The 26,140-nt window shown below is 39.6% G+C and overlaps 1 protein-coding gene across 3 annotated transcripts in view; it reads right to left on the reverse strand.

The window, feature by feature from the left end:
• EIF2AK4 (eukaryotic translation initiation factor 2 alpha kinase 4) overlaps positions 1-26,140 on the reverse strand; it is a 110,371-nt gene that overhangs the window by 53,023 nt on the left and 31,208 nt on the right. For all 3 annotated transcript variants that reach the window (XM_023189383.1, XM_023189382.2, XM_023189384.1), the window contains 7 exons: positions 20,574-20,689; positions 16,364-16,521; positions 14,331-14,866; positions 9,200-9,306; positions 8,463-8,620; positions 5,351-5,781; positions 4,066-4,135 (listed from right to left, as the gene is read on the reverse strand). In XM_023189383.1, coding sequence (XP_023045151.1) covers positions 4,066-4,135; positions 5,351-5,781; positions 8,463-8,620; positions 9,200-9,306; positions 14,331-14,866; positions 16,364-16,521; positions 20,574-20,689 — 1,576 coding nt within the window. The remainder of the gene's footprint in view (positions 1-4,065; positions 4,136-5,350; positions 5,782-8,462; positions 8,621-9,199; positions 9,307-14,330; positions 14,867-16,363; positions 16,522-20,573; positions 20,690-26,140) is intronic.

Here is a 26,140-nt window from a genome sequence, read left to right on the forward strand (position 1 = left end):
CATACAAGCTAATATTTGAAGGGTTCAGTTTTACTGGAATTCCGTACTTTTTGGTGGTAGGCTTATTTCAGAAACAGAAGACTAGAAATCTACCTTTAGCTAAAACAATTTAAAAGTGACCACACTGTCAAAGGGCACACTGTCCTCAGAGGTATATGCTTGAAGAACATGCCTTCAGCTGCCGCTTGCAGTGAACGACCCTCTGGAACACTTCCCATACCATCACTCTGTCCCCAATAGCTAATTTTCTTTCTCACACATGATACTTTTCTTAAAAAAAGTCTTTTTTTCCCCAATAGATGTATTTAATACTTATAACCCCAAGTACAGAAAAAGCATTAATTAGTATTTGACCATTTCTGATTTATAATTTTTTTCTGAGGAAGAATTTTTTTGAACTTTTTCCTTTATCCAAGAAAAAAAAAAAGCTCCACTCTGGTAACAATCAGATTCTACTCCTGAATCATTTATGGATGCTGGGGATTATCTGTATTACACTGTTAATCTCTTGGAGACTTCTACCCATCAAATTAGGATGCCCATGGATGCTGTCCTTAACTGAGCAAAACCAGGATTTGCTGCCCCTGTAATAATTATGTGCATGATACATGCTAAAACCAAACATTAACTTGGCTTTAGCAGTAGTTCAGACTTATTTTTCTTCCAGACAGAGTTTTGCTCTTGTCACCCAAGCTGGAGTACAATGACGTGATCTGGGCTCACTGTAACCTCTGCGTGCTGGGTTCAAGCAATTCTCCTGCCTCAGCCTCCTGAGTAGCTGGGATTACAGTCACCTGCCACCATGCCTGGCTAATTTTTGTACTTTTAGTAGAGACAGGGTTTCACCATGTTGGCCAGGCTGGTCTCAAACTCCTGACCTCAGGTGATCCACGTGCCTTGGCCTTCCACAGTGCTGGGATTACAGTTGTGAGCCACCGCAGCCAATGTAGTGTATTTATGCTATTATTCCTGGTTAAATCTATAACTAACAAATTTTTATTATCAGTGGTTTGACAAGGAAAGTACTTATAAAAAAACACACTGGCTTAACACTCAGATCTCCTTCAAATCAATTGAACCGCTTATCTAAGAGCCTACACTTAAAATTTTCTTTATCTACTATGAATGAACCCTTATAACTGCTGGTAATTATATTTTTATTCCTGGTAATAAAGTCATTGCAGGCTGGGCATGGTGGCTCATACCTGCAATGGCAGCACTTTGGGAGGCTGAGGCAGGAGGATCATTTGAGCCCACGAGTTCTAGGCTGCCGTGAGCTAGGACTGCACCACTGCACTCCAGCCTGGGAGACAGATGGAGACCCTGCCTCTTAAAATAGTAATAGTAATAAAGTTGTTGTGTTCAGTCCCCAATAGTAGAATAACTCCCCACAGCCACAACTGACAACCCTGGTAGTTTTTGGTGACCTCCCTTACTGGGCTAATCAGCACTTGATCGGAAGTCCAGGTTAGTATGTGAAGCCAGGAGTACTATTATTATTGTGTTAGCAACAGTTGCATTAACTATCTCAAAAATTACTGCCTTTAGAACAAACAACCTCCAGCTATATTTGTATTCATATTTGACACCTGGATTGGGTTTATGTTTGACGCATTCTTTGGGAAATCTGCAACACAAACTGGCATAAGAATTACTTATTCTGATGATGAACTTTTATGTATTTTGTATTAGAAAGTAGAACTAATTTTAGATTTTCAGCTTGATGGATTTTCAGTTTTTCCTGAAGAATTTTGTTTACCATTAGTCTTCAAATTGGATACCATTGTGCAGTGGTATACTGTTATACTTCAGAGAAAGAGTAAGAGTACATGTAGTTCAGTTCCTATGAGGTAGCTGTAACTCTTAAAAATGAAATGTCAACTCTAGGGTACATTTGGCATTGAAAGAATAGTTAGGAAACAACTTGGTTTTGATGGGGTCATGATTAAGAAATGATATATTGGTTTTATTTATGGAATTGTTTTATAGCGCATACAAATCAGTGATCAGCCAACAAATATTTTTCTTTGAGCTTATGAAAGCTCTGTATTGTTTTGCCTTCAATCTGTTGTCTTCAAAACAAAAAACAAAAAAGCTTCTTGCACCTTCCCCTCCCCTCTTTTCTTCCTTTTTCTTTTTGCTTGTATGTACAAGGTAGGACTTACTTCGTAAGAAACAAAATGCCAGTATTTTCTTAAGCCATGATGTGAAACCAATGACCCTGTGACCCCATGGCACAGAACACTAAATTGTGGTCCCATGGCTGAAACTTGAGGGTGACTAAAAGTAGTGCCTGTGAAACTTGATATCTATCTGTGATGGCCATTTGATCTCTAAGAGGAATTTTGTACACTCCACAGAACTCCTATCTACAGTAAAATTGATTTTCAGTTTTACATGTGGGAAAAAAGGCATTTTCTCCAAGATTTTAAAACTAATTCTTATTTTTAAATGGTTTACCAAAATTTGTCAGTACATTTTACATGTAGAAGCATTTTAAAAATCATTTCTAGCAAGCACTTGACATCTAGTCAACTCTCTACTCCTTCTTTATTTTGTTTTATCAAAAGATTAAGAGTTCCTTTCTTTGAATAAAATAATTTCTTATAATTAAGCAGCAGAAGATCAATCTTTACAAAGTATGAGGGATGCCAGATGTTGATAAACTTACTCTTTCTTAATCTGGACTAAGTAAACTTAACAGATTTTTCTGATGAGCATGCTTTATGAATCCTCCATTGTGCTCCATTCTATCACATGTGCATTTTTCATGTTAAACTGCAACTACTTAATCTCTTCCCCTATCCTTCTAAATTAATTTTCTGTAGTTGGAGTATAGTCTTTTCCCCCTTAGGCTATGCATTAATCAAAGTTTTCTTTTCACCATGACTTTACAATGTCTAGTAAACAATATTTCTACTTCCCACATCTTTGCTTTAACACAGTCACTTGCCCTTCCTCCCAGCACCTAAGAAAAAAGATGGTCATACTAACAGGTGAAGTGTACAAGGTGTCTGTGTGTTTTGTGTAGCTTCAGAATCAGATTGAAATTACCAGGCACAGGTTTAGTCTTGTCATTTTGTTTACATATTGGGGAAAACAAACCAGTTTATTAAACATTTCATGTAACTGCACCTAAGTTTTGCCAACTTGGAAACTTGGACCTTTTCTGTGTAGTGACTTTTTAAATTATAGTTTTCATAACCTGGAGATCAGACTGTTGCTTTTGCATGATATATGTAGGGTCTCATGACTGGAGTTTGCTTTGTTTTACAGTATCTGTACTCTTTGTATTTTTCAAGAGCTATTTTGTAAACAGATGATGTATTTCTCCATTGAAAACACAATAAAAAAACACAGCACAATCTCAAAAAAAATTATGGGATATTTTTGTGATTTTTTGCTTGTTTGTTTAGCTCGTCAGCTATCATTAGTATTAGTGTATTGTATGTGTGGCCCAAGACAATTCTTCTTTTACCAATGTAGCCCAGGGAAGACAAAAGCTTGGACACCCCTGCATTATAGGATCATGATACACAGTGTGAAATCACTGTTGCAGAGATGGTCTATGAAAATAAGGAATCAGGATTAATTGATGTGGGACAGACCAAAGTTAACTCCATGATGAGGCTGTTTAGTTCATCTATTTGCATTCAGTTCTCATCCCCAACCATAGAAAGTTTCCAAAACCCTTAGAAAACTGTTTTCATCACATACAAAAATGCAGTGTCTCAACTTCGAAAAGGTTGAAGAACTTCTAAAAGGTTGAAGTTTTATTATTTTTTTATTAATGATAAATTATTATTATTAATTTAATTATTACTATTATTATTGACAACAACATTATTCTCTCTTCTAAAAGGAGGTATGTTTTGCTATGTGGATAAATAAAAGTCTATAAATAAGCACAGGTAGAATATATTTTAAATGAATAATCATATTTTAAAATGGATGGTTTCTGCATTTGAACATCAGACTAAAGCTTTATAATTTACCTAAGGTTTATGACATCAGACATCAATTATATAATGAATAAAATGGTATAATTTCTATTCATATATATACCTGATTCTGACTTTTACTGTTCTCATCTTCATTGTCAAAGATAATATCACTTTCAGAATCTGAAGCAGGCCTGAAAAAGAGAAACAGAGATATACAAAAGGAACAGAAATCGCTATTATAATTATAAACATGGACACTTTTAAATACTAGAAAGCACAAGAGGCTACAGACATCACACCGTGAGCCCACAGGCATCAATGTGTACTCTACACTGTATTCATTTGTACTATTATGCAAAACACAGAACTCTTGATTTAATAAAAATGAGCCAGATTAAGTTTCCTGAAAAAATTTAATAGCTAAGAGTAATCACGAACTGTATCCACCTGGATAAAATAAAACAAAATCATGAAAGTAAACACCCAGGGTGGATTCTGAAAAGCATAAACTTTAGGATTATAATTATTGGTTTGGTACTTTTTTGGGGGCTGCAGTTGGCACTGTATCAAAACTCCAAATTAGTTCTTAAATGTTTCACAGGGCTGCAAGCCCTTATCCAAAGGAATGTCCTATGAGAAATTCTATTAAATGTATAAGATGAGGTATTGGATTTTCCTTTTTCCAGGGCTGGGATTTTGGAGATCCTTTAGCGGGAAAAAAAATCCTTTAGATTAGGGGCCCCAAACCCCCAGGCCATGGACAGGTACAGGTCCACGGCCTGTTAGGGTCGCACAGCAGGTGAGCAAACTTAATTAAGGCCTAAGCTCCACCTCCTGTCAGATCAGCAGCGGCATTAGATTCTCATAGGAGCGCAAACCCTATTGTGAACTGTGCACACGAGGGATCCGGGTTGTGCACTGTTTCATCAGGCATTATGAGAATCTAATGCCTGACGATGTAAGGTGGAACAGCTTCATCCCGAAACTATTCCCCTAACACCTGTCTGTGGCAAAACTGTCTTCTATGAAACCAGTCCCTGGTGCCTAAACAGGTTCGGGACCGCTGCTTTAGACTGCATTTGGTTACTCTCTAAAAGTGGGTTTAGTTTTTTTTTTTTTTAAACATGGTCAACACGTCTGGATTTCTAAATGAATCTCCTTTTCCTTGGCTTGGACTTGGTGGGGATAAATGTTGGGGGACATTCGCTGGCCCGGGAGGCGGAGGTTGCAATGAGCCAAGGACACGCCACTGAACTCCAGTTTAGGTGATAGAGCAAGGCCCTATCTCAAAAAAGGAAAGAAAATAAGGAAGGAAGGAAAATGAAAGGAAAACGGAAAGAAAAAATAAAGAAAGAAAGGAAACTAGGGGGTGCGTCAGAGGCAGCTGGTCCGCGCCGTGCGCTTACAGGAAGGACTGGGAGAAGACGCCACCGTGTTCGTCCTCGTCGTCGTCCTCGTCGTCGCTGGAGCCCGGGCCGGTGGCGGGGAAGCGGGCACTAGCCGAGCGCTCGCCCGAAGTACTCCACTCCACCGAGCTGCTGAGGATGGGTGGCGGCGCGGCAGCCTCCACGCTGTCCGGGCTGTCCGTGTCGCTCGCCAGCTGCCCGCGTGCAGCTCGCTCATCCTTGGCTAGGGGCCCGGAGTCCGGGGGCGGCGTCCCCGGTCCCGCCGGCCGCTCGTGCCGCTCGATCCAGGCGTTGTAGTAGCGCACAATATTCTCATGGTGCAGCCGTGACAGCAGTGTCACCTCGCCCTTGATCCTGCGGAATTGCCGGCTGGCCGGGTTGATGGGGATGCGCTTCACCGCGTAGCAGCAGCCGTCCAACTTGTTCTGCACCTGCGGTCAGTCGGGGGAAGGTCAGCCGCTCCGCGCCTTGCACAAACTTGGCATTTGCACCACGTCACCCCATCCCCTCCCAAGGAAAGCGTGAAGTTCTAAATGAGTCCTACAGCTACAGTCAAGAACCACAGGCCTGAAATTCTTAAACTGAAGAAAGCTTTGACTGCTACAAAATTCAGAAAACAGCCCAGTCAACTTTAGATGTATTTAGCTTGCTGGGAGAGCCTGGGGAAAACATACTCTCCATTTTAATAATTACTTTTACTGACAGTTACTTCCCTGCTTTTCCAGTGTATCTGCTATCTAAATTTCTGTCTTGATTTTAAGATAAAAATTATTTTCTAAAGTCAGTGTAAGGTTTCAGATGATTTTAGTTTCTCTCTGATTTTTTTTTACACTTAAAGTCACTAAAAACAAATTAAACTCCAAAAATATTAACAGACCTGAACACAAAGGTTAATTCCTTGATTTTTAAATGCTCCAAAAAATGATAGCTGTGTGAACTTGGGAAAATTACTTAATTTCCTTGATACTCTATTTTCTTATCTTTAAAATGGCATTTATACCATTTCCACTACCCCAAATGGTGACTGTAAAGCACCTGTATCAAGGCCTTATAGAGAAAGGTGCTTAGCTTAGTAAATAACAGCAATTGCTATGAACACAATCACTGTCCACTGATTTTGTTCTATAATTAAGATGATGCGTACTGAAACCAGAACAATACAATCAACAACACAGTAAAATAATAAAAAAACAAGAAAACGTTGCAAAGGCAAGTCCCCCCATCCTACATAGAGGTGTCCTTATGCCAGGCAGTTTCACTATGTAATTGGGGTGACTGAAGCAACTTTATTATAGAGTCTTATTCACTGGAACATTGTAGTCCCATCCATGCAGGTCAACTGAGGTGATGATACACTCTAGAAAAGCAAATGTCATGTGGCCATGGGTGGCAGGAGAAATTAGTTCATTACAAAACACAAAACAGAGTATCATTCTCTTGTTTGGCTAACAAGTTTCAATTAAACTAATGAAAGTTTAAGTGAAGTCCTGGGAATAAGGAGGGAGTACTACAAAATTGAGTTTCAGATTATCCTTTTTTGTATGGAAATAGTGACAAGAACACACACTTTGTAGTACAACAGAGGTGGGTCTGAAAGCTGGTTTTATCTCTTAGTAGAGGTGTGTCATCTCAGATTGCCTGAGATAACTTTCTCTGAGCTTCAGTTCCCTCATCTAGAGAATGAGGATCACACCTATCTCGTAAGAATGTCCTGAGATTTAAAGACAGGGTTTGTAAACCACAGGGCACAAAATCTGAAATATGGCAGGTGCTCCAAAAAATGATAGCCCTGTGTTCTTTTACTGCCACATTAACAGGGAAGAGGACAGTGTAGGGCGGGAGGTGGGGACCTTGGCATTGTCTTTCAATCTCCTGTCTCAGTACACATCACATACGAATTGGGTTGGGGGTAGAGCTTGCTATACTGGAAACCCCCAGGAATTCATTTACTGAAGTGAAAAGGTGCAGAAACAGTAATGGGTCCAACTGCTAATGAATGCCAGATCGCTGGGCAGACTGCCCTGCTCTCACCCAGATGCACAGAGATGGGAGGTAAGGGCTGTGGATTCTCATAGGGAGAAACTACTGGAAACGGTGGGGGCTTAAGTTACTCAGATGATTTTGTTATATGAGCTTATCTATCATTATTAAGTACTTGTAAGGAGATGAAATTTGTTACTGTTCTAAGTTCAAGAATCTAAAATACAATGAAGTTAAAGGATTTGATCAAAATGATACTGTGTTAAAGAAACAGTATATGCTTCAATCATCCCCTCCTCTTAGACATAATTATGATCTTTCTGATCAGGACATCTGTCTTGCTTGTCTTTCTTTTACCATAGGAAAACCAATTTAATTCCTTTTTCAGTGTAAAAGTTTTTCTACAGTAACAGTAATGCTTCCTAATGATACTCTTAGAATCCTAAACAGAAAAGATACTCCGTTGATGGTGGGTTACCCTCATACGTGAAAGATGACATATACTGTATATGGACTTAATATAATAATTTGGGTCTCCTAATTTACAAAGAAATACTTCAATTATATAAAAACAGCTGAAATCTCTTTCTACAAGGGGCAGATAATAATAAAAGTCAACCAAATAGACTGGAACGAAGAAAGGAAGACCTAACACCAGTGCACCTTACTAATACATCGCTATTTTCCTGTCCCAATAATAGCTGGAAAATAAAAGCCACCGAAACCTGCTGGGGCCATCTCCCAGTTTGAAGTCCATCTCTCTTTTAACCTTAGAACCTTTTTATCTACAGCAACTCTAACAGCAAACAGGAGAAAAAAAGAACAATTTTCTTTCTGAACCAAAGCACACAAAAATGTTCTTTCTGTGGAGGTCTTGATTCCACTTGAAGTGCTGTTATAATCATGTGTGTTTCATGTTAATGCTCCACATGAAGCAAGGAAAGAGTGGGACATTCTCAACTGTGTCCAGCGTAACTTAAATGAAACCTTTAACTCCAGGAAGGTGAGGATGAGCATAGTATCGAACATCCATATTCACTTCCCTCCCCACTCCCAAAATAGAAGTCAAGTTCATGAGTCTTTGTGGAAATGGAACAGAGAAGGGGGTGGGGGGGATGACTCTGTACCACACCTTGATGACAGCTCCGAAAGCTCCTTTACCAAGAAGCTGTAATTCTTCAAACTCAATGAAGTATCGGGAAAACTGTCTCTGTGTCTCACTAAAAAAGGCAGCACTGGGTAGCTGGTTGCTAGGAATAACAGTCTCAACATAATCTTGTCCTCCAGAATCTGAGATAAAACAGAGAGTAAGAGGCACATGAGGCACTGGAAATTTAGGAAGAGCTACACAGCCAACAATGATGGAAGCCCTGGAAGAAGAGCCCCAACCAGTAGTTTGAAAAATAATCTTAACCTGAGTCACCTTTTAAAACTTTTCCTCACCTTGCCCTCCTTAAAGTAGGCAGAAATATATAATTAGCCCAAGTTTATAGGTGGGAGATAATACAGAGTAAGTGACTTAACTATAGAGTTAAGAACCCAAACCCAGGTCTCATGATCCATCCCAATCTCTACTGAGGTTCCTTAATCTCAGGTGCAGCAGGAAAAATCTAGTTACATGGCACTACGGGTGACTAAACACTACAAGAGACTATAGCAATGGACAGTCCATCAGTACAGACTAGAAAAATCAGGGTGGTAAAACAGTCCCATGCACATGGCACACATCAAACTAATGGATTTATGTGTAGTTCAGAATAAAAGACATAAAATAATACATGCAGCCCCTTCCAGTTTTAGGTTTATGTATACTTTTAAAATAATTTAATGTCAAACAGGATATCAAATAAAGAATGGTAATAGACTCACCTTCAGGACTTTGTTCCACTAGAGGCATTTTTGGCTGAGGATTTATAAAGCTGTGTTTCAACAACTGCTGGGGACTCCATCTTTCCTTGTCATCCAAGCACACACATCTCGATGAGAGGGAAGGAAGAATCTCAGCATCACATACAATCAGTGCTAAACTAGTTAATCCAAGGTATTAACTATGGATTTTTTTTTTTTAAAGATACACATTAGAGAATTCATGTTACTCATAGACCAGAATATACTCTCACAGGTGAATTTAAATAAACATTCCTGAAGGATTTACATGCTATGAAACAGGCTAGGTACAAGAGGCCAATCAAAAAAAGGCGTCTGTAGATGCAGAAGACTTACCCTCACGGAACAATTTTTTAAAAGTCTAAGGTAGTGCAAGTAGGCTATAAATTTTCACCTCGATTAACAGTTTAATGCCTTGTCATGCCAAACTAAGCCTTTCGGGAACTGGTTATAAATAAAGCCTTCTAAAGACAAAGCAAATCAGAGAGTTGGTGCAGGAGAGCGGCTCAGTATGACGAGCTTTAGATTAAGCCTGCTCATTACAGGATGAAGTAAGTTGGAAACATTTAGGGAAGGCTTTTTTAAAGTCCCATATTCTATTACATAGTTTTTTAAAAAATTGGTTTATGCTTTTTTTTTTTTCTTGAAACAGGGACTTGCTGTATCGCCCAGGCTGCAGTACAGTGGTGTGATCTCAGCTCACTCCAACTTCTGCCTCCTGGGCTCAAGAAATCCTCCTATCTCAGTAGCTGGGACTACAGGCAGGCACCACCAGGCCTGGCTAATTTTTATATTTTTTGTAGAGAGGGGGTTTCACCACGCTGACCCAGGCTGGTCTCCAACTCCTGAGTTCAAGCAGTATGCCTGCCTCGGCCTCCCAAAGTGCTGGGATTACACGTGTGAGCCACCGTGCCCGGCCTCATATACTTTCTTTTAATCTTCATTCCTTGAACCCATTAACTTACTGTTTAATGGTATAATAGACAATTCTTGTTTTGTTTTTTAACGAAGAAAAACAAACCATACTTTTAACCCAGAGCTTCTGAAAGTGAAGGTCCCTGGCCAGTAGCATCAGTATCCCCTAAAAAATGTTAGAAATACAAATTCTACTGCACCCCTGACCTAGTAAATCAGCATCTTGGGGGGTGTGGACAGTGATCTGTGCTTTAACAAGAGCTCCAAATGATTTCAATGCAAGCAAAAGTCTAAGTTAAAGTCTAAGTAGTTAAATTCTAACTGATTTAAGCTGGACTTTAAAAAAAAATTTTTTTTTTTTTTTGAGATAAGGTTTTGCTCTGTCACCCAGGCTGGAGAGCAGTGTTGTGATCATCACTCATGGAAGCCTCGATCTCCCATGCTCAAAGCATCCTCTTGCCTCAGCCTCCTGAGTAGCAGACATGTACCACCATGCTGGAATGCTTTATTTATTTTCATTTTGTCTATTTTTTTTTTTGAGATGGAGTCTTGCTGTGTTGCCCAGGCTGGAGTGCAGTGGCACTACCTTGGCTCACTGCAACCTGCAACCTCCACGTCTCAGGTTCAAGCGATTCTCCTGCCTCAGCCTCTCAAGTAGCTGGGACTACAGGTGAGTGCCACCATGCCTGGCTAATTTTTATATTTTTAGTAGATATGGGATTTTGCCATGTTACAGGCCAGGGTGGTCTTGAACTTCTGACCTCAAGTGATCTGCCTGCCTCAGCCTCCCAAAATGCTGGAATTACAGGCGTGAGGTATCGCGCCCAGCTGTGCTGGAATACTTAAATTTTTTTTTTTTTTATTTTTAGTAGAGATGAGGTCTTACTATGTTGCCCAGGCAGGTCTTGAACCCTTGGGCTGAAGAGATCCTCTCACCTAGGCCTCCTGCAATGCTGGGATTACAGGTATGAACCACCATGCCAGGCTACTTTCATTACAATGGCACAAGTAGTACTTGACTTGGTAGCACTTGACCTATAATTATAAACAATATACTTAAAAGAATCAACTGTCATTGTGAGTTCTGGACTTAAAAATCTATACATATAAAGTGGTGACAGCAACTATCATAAATGGTAACTTTTTTTATGTTGCAGCAGTAAAAAGCAAGGTACTCCTAATTTCATAGCTTGAACAGGCAAAAAAGTTCTAATAAAACTATTTGTATACGATACTGTATTTCCTTTAAATTTAAAATTAATTTTTAATTATATCATTCAAACATAAATACCTTCTCCTTGCAAATATTAAAGCATTACTGATAATGATAAAGCCTTTGACCAGCCTCCCCTTCCAATTCTTTCTTCCATTTAGTGTGTATCATTGTAGAGATTTTTCTATGCATTTATACACATAAACATACAATGATCCAAACAAAATAGTATTGTTTTTTGATTTTTTAAAGCAATATCATCTTGTATGTATTATTCTTCAACTTGCTTTTTTCATTCCACCATGTGTCTTGGAGTTCTTTCTAAGCCAGTACTTAAAGTATTTTTTTAAAACTTCTGTATAGGCGTGGACCTACCAGAATTTATTTACACATTCTCCTACTGTTGAGATTATTTCCAAGTTTTCACATTTTCACAAAATGCTTCAATGAGCATCCCTATATATGCCCTGTTGGGTTTCTGAAGTGCATTATCAACTGTAACTCAACTGTGACATAAATGCTATTAACTTGAAAGAAAATCTGGATCAGAAAAATGTTAAAGCCTACCTAGAATGCACAGTATTTTTAAGAGATTTATAGCCACCAAGATCTCACTTTAAAAATGAACTTCTCTGAACCAATAATTTTGGCAATAGGGTAGCCGTATATAGAAAAGGTTCAGCTTTGAACAAAAAGGGGTAAAACGCCTGGCAGCATCCACATTTCTTCATAGTTCTCACTACTGAGGATGGTGATGAAAACCAGCACTGACTCAGTCTGGGCCAAGTGCCAGAAACTTTACGGGTGTTAACTAATTTAATCCTCACAACCACCTCATGAGGTAGGCAGTGCTATTATCCCAGTTTCACAGAGGAGGAAACGCAGGGCAGGGGGTTAAGTCACTCAGCCAGTAGGGCATAGAGGTGGGACCCGAACCCAGATGTTTTGACTCCAGAGTCTTACCCAACACAGAGGCTGATTTGAAACAGAATCTTTCTCCAAAGGGTGTTCAACAATATGTAAAAATATAACTACAAATGGAAGGTTGCTGTTTTCATTCTTTGTGAATGGTGTTTTTCTTTTGTTAACCAGGGCTGGACAGCAAAGTTCCTAAAACAGTTCTTGGCAGCTCCTTAACCAAGCACAGTCTATCAAATCACTCCAGGGAGAGGAGTATACAAAATATTCTAAAGAAAAATCTTGTTAAAAGAATAAGAAGGCCATGAGCTGTGGCTCATGCCTGTAATCCCAGCACTTTGCAAGGCCGAGGTGGGTGGATCATGAGGTCAGGAGATCGAGACCATCCTGGCTAACACAGTGAAACCCTGTCTCTACTAAAAATACAAAAAAATAGCCAGATGTGGTGGCGGGCGCCTGTAGTCCCAGCTACTTGGGAGGCTGAGGCAGGAGAATGGCCTGAACCTGGGAGGCGGAGCTTGCAGTGAGCTAAGATTGCACCACTGCACTCTAGCCTGGGTGACACAGCGAGACTCCATCTCAAAAAAAAAAAAGAATAAGAAATTGTGTGATCTCAAGTTTGAAACTGACAAAGCGTAGAGCTATTTAAGAAGAGAACTAGTAAAGTTTTAGCTACTGAGCCCATTCATTTTGCTACTACACAGGAAAGGAAAGGTACTTCTACTTAAACCTCCCAGTGCTGTTTATAACAACACATAACGCTATTGCTAACCTTGACTAAATTACTCTTCATCAATGAGGAAGGCAGAACACTAAAGGTGACATTTTGAAGATGGAAATGAAACTTTCCATCTGTGATTCTATCATCATATTTGTCATTTTAGCCAACCTCATTGTTAGGGTGCATCTAAATAAATATTTTTAAAGTCCCATTGCATTAAAAAGATACCATAAAAGATTTCTTTAGAAATCTTAATATTTTCATATACTTTAAGGAGCAAAACCAACACAAAGAATCAAAGTTGGTCCCTTTCCACAACTGTGTATGTGTGTACATATATATATATCTCATATTCACTTTACACAAAAACAATCTCATTCAAACACAAATGCAGCTACTTTCACATCTATAATGGTAAGATCATCAGTGACAGGGCATCACAGTGTAACCCAGGCCAACTGGCTACTGGGATAGACGGAATAGGAAAGAAATGTGAAGGGTAAAATAAATGTTGCAAATGGAAGAAGTGAATAAAAGCAAATGATTGGGAAAAAGAAAGTAAAAAACAAAGAGCATCAGAAATGGAAGAAACCAGCCCAGGTCAACTCCTGCAGGACAGCTGGACAAGAGGAGCATCTGGAAAAATCCAGACTGAAGGGGTCTTACCTCCCAATTAACAGAAACTAAGAGAACTTGGCTGTGGCTTGGACTGAAAACAGAGGCAGCACTAAATTAGAAAACACTTAAGTGAAGGACCTGGACAAACATGTTAGGCCTGAGGAAACATCTCAGGAAGGGTTCTCCCAAACAGAATAAAACTTGGCTTTGTAATTAAACATGCACCTGCGATTTACAGGTATTGAAAATTCTCAGGCTAGAGTAAGGAATTTATTTGCATTCTACAACTTAGATGAATGAGACAGCCAATGAAAAATGGTTAAGAAGCACAAGGGGCAGAATCTCACTCCCAAAGCTATTAATGAAGTAAGAAGCCTCGTCTTTGACCCTTTAGGAACCAGAGCAAAGGTCAGTATTTGGAATTCCTAGGGCATTTCTCACCGTAACAATCTCTATTGACTTCCAAGAGTATACCAGCAGTCCCCCAAAAGGAGTTTGAAAATCAAGTGTGAATTCCAAGTGAATTTCAGAGAATGTGGTAGTTAAGAGAATCACAAACCTACGTGAGAAAACAGAACATATAAGACGAGGACAGGACTGGGAGAGCAAAGAATGAAGTCCTGTTCCTCACTTTTCAGCTTCCACATCACTTAGATGTCTGGCACACTCCAGCACAATCAAAAGTATAGGAGTAAAGTGCTATTAGAGAGAATCTCAGTGATACTCACTTCTTTAGAAAATCTTGAAAGTCAGCTGGTAAGTCACTAGGGATGGTCACAGGGTACTCTCCACATTCCTGTCCTTGGCTGAGGGACAGCAGCAGGAGGCCAAGACACCAAACATCTCCTTTCTTCCCCGTTTTATAAGGCAGAGCACTGTCACTAAAACGAACTCGGGTTTGCTCAAACACATCCTCCTTGCAAATGTCTGCGAGGCGCTTAGAAATGCTATAGTCCGTAATCTTGACGGTGCCTTCTGCATCCACCAAGACATTAGATGCACTCAGGACCTTATGCACCACAGAATTGCTGTGCAGATAATCAAGGCCTGACAGGAGCTGAGCTGTGTACCTGCGAAGCTGATGCACAGGGATGGGGCCTGCGTGGCTCAGGTGTGCAGCAAGAGAGACCCCACTAATGTGCTCCACTAAAATGTCCACCACGATGGAGTCGTCTTGCTCTTTGAGATTCATTGCAAGGTAGCGTACTACATTTGGATGGCTCAATTTCACCAGTGAGTTGAATTCTGTTTCTGTTCCTTGAATCTGATAAGTTAAAAAAAAAAAAAAAAAAAAGAATAACATTGGGCAAATCAACATTAACTTGGGTTTCATTTCAAAAGTGAAGTATTTGATCACACAAGGGAGGCAAAACAACAACAACAACAAAAAAACCCCAAAACAAAAGTGAAGTATTTGATAGAAAATATACTTTCAAATGAGAAGAGAACAAATATGCCCTGAACTGAATCCTCCCCAAACTATATGGTCAACCTAATAGTTCATAAAGATGGAAAAAATTTAGTTAATTCTCAACTTCTCTAATCTCAAAACCTACTATGCATATACTACAAAACTAGTGAACAGTTTTTAAAATAAAATTCTTTTGAGGTATGGCCACCAGAAAAAAACAAACTTTAATTTAAAAATAACCTTTTCTGATTAGCTTTGTGTTTGGGTTTTCAAAAATATAGTACACGATTCGAGCAGCAGAATAATGGCTCCTCAAAGATGTCCACATCCTAATCCTCAGAACCTCACATGGCAAAGAGGAGTTAAGGTTGAAGATAGAAAAAAAAAATAACCTTTTCTGATTTAATAAAGATCACAGTCAACATCTAAAAAATTAGTTTGATAGAAAATACCCACATGTTATCTATCTGGTCACCACCCAAAGATAACTCAAGATTTTGGCACATTTACTTTCAGTTTTCTTTCTATACTTAAATACACACACATTTCTGAACATCATGCTTTATCTACGATTTTTGTAAACCTTGTTATTATGTAACACTACAATATGCAATAGTGAATGTTCTCCTTATGCTTGGTTACAAATCATAATTTATAAATTAACTGAAAAATCCTCCAGTCCCCCAAAATTCAGTTTTGAAGCAGTATTTTTCTTTCTTTTTTCTTTTTGGAGACAGGGTCTTGCTCTGTCACCCAGGTTGCGGTGCAGTAGCATGAACATAGCTCACTGTAGCATCAACCTCCTGGGCTCAAGCAATTATCCCACCTTAGCCTCCCAAGTAGCTGGGACCACAAGTATGTGCCACCATGCCCACTAATTTTTAAATTTTTTGTAGAGACAGGGTTTCACCATGTTGCCCAGGCTGGTCTCAACCTGGGCTCAAGTAGTCCGCTACCTCGGCCTCCCAAAGTGCTGGGATTACAGGTATGAGTCACCACACCCAGCCCTGAAGCAGTATTTCAAGAGTAGGGAAAAGAAGAATTGCAAAAAATCCAATTTTTAACTAGTATTTAGTCCCAGTTGGAAAGATGACTGTTAATGCCATACTAAGGGCTGAGAAAGGAGCTTAAGAAGGCAGCTAGAAGTGCTTTGACCATGTTGTGAAAATTCTGAAACCAGAAGCAAGGGGCAAAGAGGTACTGGTCCTTCACGGTGTTCTCTGGTCAAACAGTTCTCATACTGCTCTGGATCATCTTTGCAGGACAATCAAACGCAGGGCTATTTTATTCTGTCATCTCCTAAAGCCTGAGAATAGGCCTTTTGCTCAGTCAGCCACCTTGAATGCTTACCTGCTTTTTGCACTTATCAATCTTCTCTTTTTCTTGACTGGTAAGGAATGGACCCATTTTTTTCTGCCACTGAAGGACCCACTCATACAACAAGACAAAGCCGCCAGTGGCTGTTTCCAAAGCATTGTAGACTAATTTCCCAAGTTGTTCATCACTGCCTGCACATTAAACAGAAAGTATAATTAAATCCCACTGATAAGGAGGGGGTAATACACATTCTTTAGTTCAACAATGGATACCATGTGCTAACTATTGAAAATATGACTTTATGTAATAATGTTCTTTTGTAAACAATTTTTGATATTTAGCGATATACCCTGAGTCCTAAAATAATTTTTTATAAGGGGCAAGAATCAACAATGAGATCTTAGTATCAGACAAATAAAGAACCAATGTTTGGCCAGGCGCAGTGGCTCACACCTGTAATCCCAGCATTTTGGAAGGCTGAGGCAGATGGATCACCTGAGGTCAGGAGTTCGAGACCAGCCTGGACAACGTGGTGAAACCCCATCGCTACTAAAAATACAAAAAAGTTAGCCAGGTTTGGTGGCAGGTACCTGGAGTCTCAGCTACTTGGGAGGCTGAAGCAGGAGAATCACTTGAACCTGGGAGGTGGAGGTTGCAGTGAGCCTAGATTGCACCATTGCACTCCAGCCTGGGTGACAAGAGCAAGACTCTGTCTCAAAAACAAAAGAGACCAGTGTTTTATACTACTAGCCATTACGCACAATGTTATTTTCGTAACGAGTTTACCTTTGCTGACTGTCTACTGGTGTACCCTCATACAGCTAAATACCAACTAAAATGACAGAAAGAATATGAAAATAGAGAACCAGCCATCAAGATCAATGTAGATTAGTGTGCACAGTAAAACAGTAATTTGAAAATCTGGGCCGGGCGCGGTGGCGCAAGCCTGTAATCCCAGCACTTTGGGAGGCCGAGACGGGCGGATCACGAGGTCAGGAGATCGAGACCATCCTGGCTAACATGGTGAAACCCCGTCTCTACTAAAAAATACAAAAAACTAGCCGGGCGAGGTGGTGGGCACCTGTAGTCCCAGCTACTCAGGAGGCTGAGGCAGGAGAATGGCGTAAACCCAGGAGGCGGAGCTTGCAGTGAGCTGAGATCCGGCCACTGTACTCCAGCCTGGGTGACAGAGCGAGACTCCGGCTCAAAAAAAAAAAAAAAAAAGAAAAGAAAATCTGAATACATCTATGACTTTCTAAATGCAAAATTTGTTTGAATATGCTCAGTAAATACAAATTGGTCAATGCTTTGGAAGGAAAGAACAAGAGATGTCAGTTTAGATTTGAAGCTAGAAAATGAGACACATTTATTTAGTGACAGTCATATGGTTCTCACACAGGGAGAGCTAAATTCTGTAACACCAAAAATTTTCTTATAAAAATCTCTATTTTCATTAAAACAATAATAGAAAATTCTAAAAAATTAGAAAAGGAGAAAAAAATCACTGTTTTATTTTTCTTTTAGATTCTCCTTTACCCCATAATTTACCATATCATAGCATATATATAGCACCTTGACACTATGATATTTTGGACCAGGTAATCTTTGTTGCAGGCAGCTTTTTGTGCACTGTAGGATTTTAGCAGCAATCCTGGTATCTACCCATTAGATGCCAATAGCACCCCGGCCCCAATGTTAGCCATCAAAAACATGTGCAGACATCACCAAATGTCCCCCAGGCTATAAAACCGTCCCCAGCTGATAACCCCTGATACATAGTATTCTGCCTTTTTCTCTTACATAAGTAGTAGTTTTCCATGATGCTATACTATCTTCATAATGAAAACAAATTTTTAAAGAGACATTGATAATTATCTTTTCTATCTGAATAATCAAAAGTGAAGAAACCTGTGTATATATGATAAAGATGTCTCAGCAAAAATACTTTGGAGAAATATGCTGAACTAGCTCACTTTGACTTTTTACCTGAGAAGCAGTTTTTATTTCACGGGAATGCTGATAATTTGGAGATTTTAATTAAAATGACCTATTATGTTAGTCATAAATAACTCCTGACAGTCTTTGCCTAAGGGGAAAAATCCTGCTATTTAAAAATTTGTCAACCAAAGGAAGCAACCTAAGAAATGTGGGATCTAAGCAGTCTACTAGAAACACATGGCATTAAATGTTTATGGGATGGAGTATGAAGTTATTTACATAAAGCCTAATTAAATTTGTGTGTTATGCAGTACAGTGTTTTGCAATATTTGTTTCCCTAATTGGGACGAGGCAGGCATTTCATAGTTGCTGGGGTTTAAAAAATTATACTTTTAGTATTGCCAGCCTCTTCTTGTCAGTTTTTCATGATGGGGATTATAAAAGGGAATAGAATATACTGTGATGAGGATAAGGGAAAATACGTTATCAAAAGAACTCTAACTCAAACTCTATGATATGCCCACAATGATCGTTCATGCAGACAGTCTCTATAGTGCTGTAGCCATATCTATAAGTAAGTGCTCTCTTCTCTCTAGTTCTAACAACTTTAAAATGAAAAACAAATATTGTTTTTTATAAAAATACTTCATCAAAAATAAAAAATTAGTAATCTTTTATGAAAACATTTCATAGACAGGGCATATTTAAAAAAATCAGACCCACTGTGAGAAAACAAAATAAATAATTTACTTGGTGATTTTATTAAAAATTCTCCAACTGAAAATGTGCCTCCTAATAAGGGTATTAACTGTGGTGAATCTGTCTAATGAGTACCAGTGAGAATAAGAGACCAAGTTAAGGTAAGAAGAATTGAATTAATTTGCCTTCTTGATTTCCCCAGGTTCTTGGAAGTAGTGAGTTCTATGTTGTCACTTCGTGAATCTGAAATGTCTGAGTAAAGGACAGTCTCAGGTCCAAAGCCAACCACCACTACCACTAATGTCTCGAACTCGCCCAATGATTCCTTTGTCTAAATACAGCCGCTCTGTGTATGTGCAGGATCCTCTACTATCCAGGCTGCTGTTTGTCTGCCAAGGTTAAGTATCCCGCTCATAGATTATTGAGAAGTTTGGTTTCTTCTCCCTCCACCTGCTGCCTCCTCCCTGGCAACTCTTTTGCTTATTTGTATCTCCTTAAAGAGGAAGGGGAAAAGATGCCAAAAGAAACTCAATTCACATAATTTGGCTACCTGTTACCTCTGCAAAAATATTCACGGCATTGAAAATTAAAGTTAACTGACAAATTCACTATGTACAAATGATTTCTATACCAATTACTGGTTTTATCTGTAAGGCTAGCTAAAGATGACGTACATTTAGGGCAAAGGAAGAGATATCAAAAACTTGACTTTAGTGTGAGCAATTCAAATTCTGATTTGCTGAACCAGCTTCATTCCAAATAGCCATGAGTAGACAAAACTTCTAAATAAGGCATATAGAAAATAAGGTAGTCTTCCCGGTCAGGTATAACATGCCAAGCAGGAAACGGCCAAATGGATGGATATCCACTTAAGAAAATGAGATCTGGTCAATAAAGACCACAGGTGTTACTGTAGTCCTAGCTACTAAGGAGGCTGAGGTAGGAGTATTGAGTGAGCCTAGGAGTTTGAGGTTACAGTGAGCTATGATTGTGCCACTGTACCACTCCAGCCTAGGTGATGGAGCAAGACCCTGTCTCGACAACAAAAAAGGTAATAGGCATTAGAATGCATTTCATTATACATATTTTATCAGCATTAGGTGTATATGACGCAAAATTCTTACTAACATTTTAATTATGTTTTTGTTTCAATAAGCTTTGATAATTGTAATGTCCGATTTAAAATTATCTTTACGTTAATAATATTTCCAAGAGCACGGGTTTTTAAATTTTATTTTATTTTATTGAGACAGGGTCTCATTCTGTCACTCACACTGGAGTGCAGTGGCTTGCTCATGGCTCACTGCAGCTTTGAACTCCTGGGCTCAAGCAATCCTCCCACCTCAGCCCCTCAAAGTACTGGGATTATAGGTGTGAGCCACTGCACCCAGCCAAAAACACAGGTTTTTATTTCCATCTGACATGAGGGGAAACCTGAGTGACTTCTCATTCCAGTCATTAAGGATGGGAGCCAGAATGACTACCAGCTTGATGGTCTTCCTTGGACCGCACTGGTCTGAATGCCACAGTGTCTAATCTATCCCATTCCTTCATGATTAACTTTTGCCATTACAATAATATAAATAGATTTTGTTAGTTTACTTACCAATACATTTCCCTTTGTGCACCATGAGCTGATCAGGACTCCCCATATTGAAATACAGAACTTCACAAGAGCCAGGAGAATCTTCACTATTACATACAGAATACTGTCGTTCTCGCCTTAAAAACAAATTTGAACAATATGTTTGAACAATCATTTTTTTCTTTAAGATTAACATAGGAATGTTATAGATTAACATAGGCAAGAATGTCCCTCTGTTTTCTCCTGTTTGTTACTGTTTATTAGCCCACCCACAGTCTAACATCTGTTTCTACTGGGAATTGAGTGGGAGGTGCTAATGGGAAAGCCATTCGTTTCCCCACTTCCCACTGTCATCTTCCCCACATGAAAACCATAAACCCTTAACTCCAGGTCTGTGCTGCCCGACGCTGTGGCTACTAAAATAAAACTGAAAATTCAGTTCAAGTGCAGTAACCACATTTAAGTACTCAATAGCCATACATGGCTAGTGGCTACTACATTGGACAGCACAGATACAGATCATTTCCATTATCAGAAAAAGTTCTACAGGTCAGCAGTGATTTAGATCAATTCCACATGTATCCCACATTGCTTCATTCCCATGCACATGCACATCTGGAGAAAGCTGCAAAACAGAGGGGGTTGGAGCTGCCACAAATTCCTGATTTCCAACTGGGCCTCCAGTCACTGAGTGCACATTCCTTCTCTTGCTTGTCTTTGGTAGATATTCCCATCATTCCCCACCATGACTTCTCCAAAACACTTAAAACCCAACCTCTCCTCTCTTTCTTTTTTTATACTTTTTTTCTGGTGGGGAGCAATAGCTAAGAAACTAGATCATAATGCAAGAACAATAAATTAGGGGAGAGGGTGCAGGGAAGAGGTACCAGAGAGTCCTCTCGATGGTCAGGATTGAACACTTAACAGAAACACTTTGATGAAGTGCGTGGGCAGATCTCTAGAGAGATCACCCTCTCATTCTCAGCATGATTTTGACTTTTACTTTCACTGATTACATGATGCAATGAGGAATGCAGTCCACAATTTCTATTGTTCCACCTATAAACTTACTTGGCATTGGCACTATTCATTCTTTGTGGGTGACTTTGAGGAATGATGGCTACTCCTGTCCTCAGTCCCATCCCCTACAGAGGTCTCCTCTGGAATCTTAGTCTATTAGTTAGTCCCTTTCTCCTGTATGTTCAATCAGCCCCTCTCTCTGGGCTCCCTCCCCCCAGCCTATAAATCTTTCTGATCCACACATTCCCCTCCCTCAACCCTGCACCACCCACCCCGTCACCCCTCATAGTCACACTCCTGCACTTGCTGTCTCCACTTCTGCACTATTTACCCCTCACACCATTGCAATGTCAGTAAAACTGCCACCTCCCTCCACTCGCTCTAAACCTGATTTTTTCCCTTGACTCTCTAATTTTGGTTAGAGGCACAGTCATCCATTCTGTCTCACAGGTCACCTGTGCTCCTAGATCTGCATCTAATTGGTCTTCAAGTATGACCCTCTCCTCTCTGTTTCCCCTGCCCTGTTTAGTTCATCTCCAACTTTCTCCTGGACACATGCAATACTCTGTTATTATCTGGTCTTTCTGCTTCCAATCCTACACATCCTCTCTTTCCTTAAAACCCTCCCACACTGGTGACAAGATTATGTATTATGATACAGATATCTTACACCACACATATGTCCATATATTGTTTTTTGTTTTTTTTTTTTTTTTGAGATGGAGTCTCACTCTGTCACCCAGGCTGGAGTGCAGTGGTGCGATCTTGGCTCACTGCAAGCTCCACCTCCTGGGTTCACGCCATTCTTCTGCCTCAGCCTCCTGAGTAGCTGGGACTATAGGCGCCTGCCACCACGCCCGGCTAATTTTTTTGTATTTTTACTAGAGACAGGGTTTCACCGTGTTAGCCAGGATGGTCTCAATCTCCTGACCTCGTGATCCGCCCGCCTCAGCCTCCCAAAGTGCTGGGATTACAGGTGTGAGCCACTGCGCCTGACCCATGTCTGCATATTCTAAACATCAGAAAATAACAAATACATTGTAGTTCTGTTCAAATTTCTACTTCTAAAGTTACACGTGCAACTAGGAACACACTGAGATTTATGAAGAAAAGGATAAAAGGAAAGGTTCAAAATTACATGCCAGACTTAGTAACATAAATTATGCAGATCTCTGCATCACCTCTGGCCTCCTCAGCAGATGGTGCTAATGGTCATTTTAGTCTAGGCCATCTTTCTGTTCTTTAGTTTATAATGTGTAAATGTTTGGTTTTAAGGTGTTTTAGAATGTGAATCACCCTATTATGATGCATAAGCACAAACACAATGAGTGTCGCCGGCTGTAAGATTAAGGAATAATTAGTATTGAAGGAAAAGTAGACATAATCTTAAAAGTGAAAGTAAGAAAAGGACAAATGTGGTACACGTTGCATGGCACAGGTTGTAGCAGAAACAATTCTGAAGGATAAAAAGCTAAATCACAGAGTTTGAAAAGAAGGAATAAAAAGACAAATGCAATGTCATCAATGTCTATTGTTTACGCCAAAAAGATTCATATATATTGGATGCTTATGCTGTCTACTTGGGACTCATCAAGAACTGGGTTTGGAACAACCTTTTGGATTTGAATCCATTCATAAGTAAAACAGCTTCTGTACTTCAGCAGAAACAGCCATTCCGATGCAAACAAATGGTGTTCAGAAGTTATGACTCTGGTCTCATCATCAACGATCTATTCCAGACTATGGATGTTCATGAGGTTTGCAATATAATATTAGAAATATCACCCATGTTATCAGTTTTGCCAAGTAACTGTGGCGGTTCCCAACCTATATGGATGAAGGGTGTTTCAAATACAGAGAATTAAACACAATACAATTTTAGATGACTAAATTAGGCAGCTAGGAACTTGATACCTGAAAAAAGAAAAAAGGATAATCTTTTTTTTTTTTTTTTTTTTATTATACTTTAAGTTCTAGGGTACATGTGCATAATGTGCAGGTTTGTTACATATGTATACATGTCCCATATTGGTGTGCTGCACCCATCAACTCGTCAGCACCCATCAATTCATCATTTATATCAGGTATAACTCCCCAATGCAATCCCTCCCCCCTCCCCATGATAGGCCCCAGTGTGTGATGTTCCCCTTCCCGAGTCCAAGTGAGCTCATTGTTCAGTTCCCACCTATGAGTGAGAACATGCGGTGTTTGGTTTTCTCTTCTTGTGATAGTTTGCTAAGAATGATGGTTTCCAGCTGCATCCATGTCCCTACAAAGGACGCAAACTCATCCTTTTTTATGGCTGCATAGTATTCCATGGTGTATATGTGCCACATTTTCTTAATCCAGTCTGTCACTGATGGACATTTGGGTTGATTCCAAGTCTTTGCTATTGTGAATAGTGCCGCAATAAACATACGTGTGCATGTGTCTTTGTAGTAGCATAATTTATAATCCTTTGGGTATATACCCAGTAGTGGGATGGCTGGGTCATATGGTACATCTAGTTCTAGATCCTTGAGGAATCGCCATACTGTTTTCCATAATGGTTGAACTAGTTTACAATCCCACCAACAGTGTAAAAGTGTTCCTATTTCTCCACATCCTCTCCAACACTTGTTGTTTCCTGATTTTTTAATGATTGCCATTCTAACTGGTGTGAGATGGTATCTCATTGTGGTTTTGATTTGCATTTCTCTGATGGCCAGTGATGATGAGCATTTTTTCATGTGTCTGTTGGCTGTATGAATGTCTTCTTTTGAGAAATGTCTGTTCATATCCTTTGCCCACTTTTTGATGGGGTTGTTTGTTTTTTTCTTGTATATTTGTTTGAGTTCTTTGTAGATTTTGGAAATTAGCCCTTTGTCAGATGAGTAGATTGCAAAAATTTTCTCCCATTCTGTAGGTTGCCTGTTCACTCTGATGGTAGTTTCTTTTGCTGTGCAGAAGCTCTTTAGTTTAATGAGATCCCATTTGTCAATTTTGGCTTTTGCTGCCGTTGCTTTTGGTGTTTTAGACATGAAGTCCTTGCCCATGCCTATGTCCTGAATGGTACTACCTAGATTTTCTTCTAGGGTTTTTATGGTATTAGGTCTAACATTTAAGTCTCTAATCCATCTTGAATTAATCTTCGTATAAGGAGTAAGGAAAGGATCCAGTTTCAGCTTTCTACTTATGGCTAGCCAATTTTCCCAGCACCATTTATTAAATAGGGAATCCTTTCCCCATTTCTTGTTTTTGTCAGGTTTGTCAAAGATCAGATGGTTGTAGATGTGTGGCATTATTTCTGAAGGCTCCGTTCTGTTCCATTGGTCTATATCTCTGTTTTGGTACCAGTACCATGCTGTTTTGGTTACTGTAGCCTTGTAGTATAGTTTGAAGTCAGGTGGCGTGACGCCTCCGGCTTTGTCCTTTTGACTTAGGATTGTCTTGGCAATGCGGGCTCTTTTTTGGTTCCATATGAACTTTAAAGCAGTTTTTTCCAATTCAGTGAAGAAACTCATTGGTAGCTTGATGGGGATGGCATTGAATCTATAAATAACCTTGGGCAGTATGGTCATTTTCACGATATTGATTCTTCCTATCCATGAGCATGGTATGTTCTTCCATTTGTTTGTGTCCTCTTTGATTTCACTGAGCAGTGGTTTGTAGTTCTCCTTGAAGAGGTCCTTTACATCCCTTGTAAGTTGGATTCCTAGGTATTTTATTCTCTTTGAAGCAATTGTGAATGGAAGTTCATTCCTGATTTGGCTCTCTGCTTGTCTGTTACTGGTGTATAAGAATGCTTGTGATTTTTGCACATTAATTTTGTATCCTGAGACTTTGCTGAAGTTGCTTATCAGCTTAAGAAGATTTTGGGCTGAGACGATGGGGTTTTCTAAATACACAATCATGTCATCTGCAAACAGGGACAATTTGACTTCTTCTTTTCCTAACTGAATACTCTTGATTTCTTTCTCTTGCCTGATTGCCCTAGCCAGAACTTCCAACACTATGTTGAATAGGAGTGGTGAGAGAGGGCATCCCTGTCTTGTGCCAGTTTTCAAAGGGAACTTTTCCAGTTTTTGCCCATTCAGTATGATATTAGCTGTGGGTTTGTCATAAATAGCTCTTATTATTTTGAGGTACGTTCCATCAATACCGAATTTGTTGAGCGTTTTTAGCATGAAGGGCTGTTGAATTTTGTCAAAAGCCTTTTCTGCATCTATTGAGATAATCATGTGGTTCTTGTCTTTGGTTCTGTTGATACGCTGGATTACGTTGATTGATTTGCGAATGTTGAACCAGCCTTGCATCCCAGCGATGAAGCCCACTTGATCATGGTGGATAAGCTTTTTGATGTGCTGCTGAATCCGGTTTGCCAGTATTTTATTGAGGATTTTTGCATCGATGTTCATCAGGGAGATTGGTCTAAAATTCTCTTTTTTTGTTGTGTCTCTGCCAGGCTTTGGTATCAGGATGATGTTGGCCTCATAAAATGAGTTAGGGAGGATTCCCTCTTTTTCTATTGATTGGAATAGTTTCAGAAGGAATGGTACCAGCTCCTCCTTGTACCTCTGGTAGAATTC

Source organism: Piliocolobus tephrosceles, chromosome 6 (genome assembly GCF_002776525.5).
Source record: "Piliocolobus tephrosceles isolate RC106 chromosome 6, ASM277652v3, whole genome shotgun sequence".
Lineage (NCBI taxonomy): Eukaryota > Metazoa > Chordata > Mammalia > Primates > Cercopithecidae > Piliocolobus > Piliocolobus tephrosceles.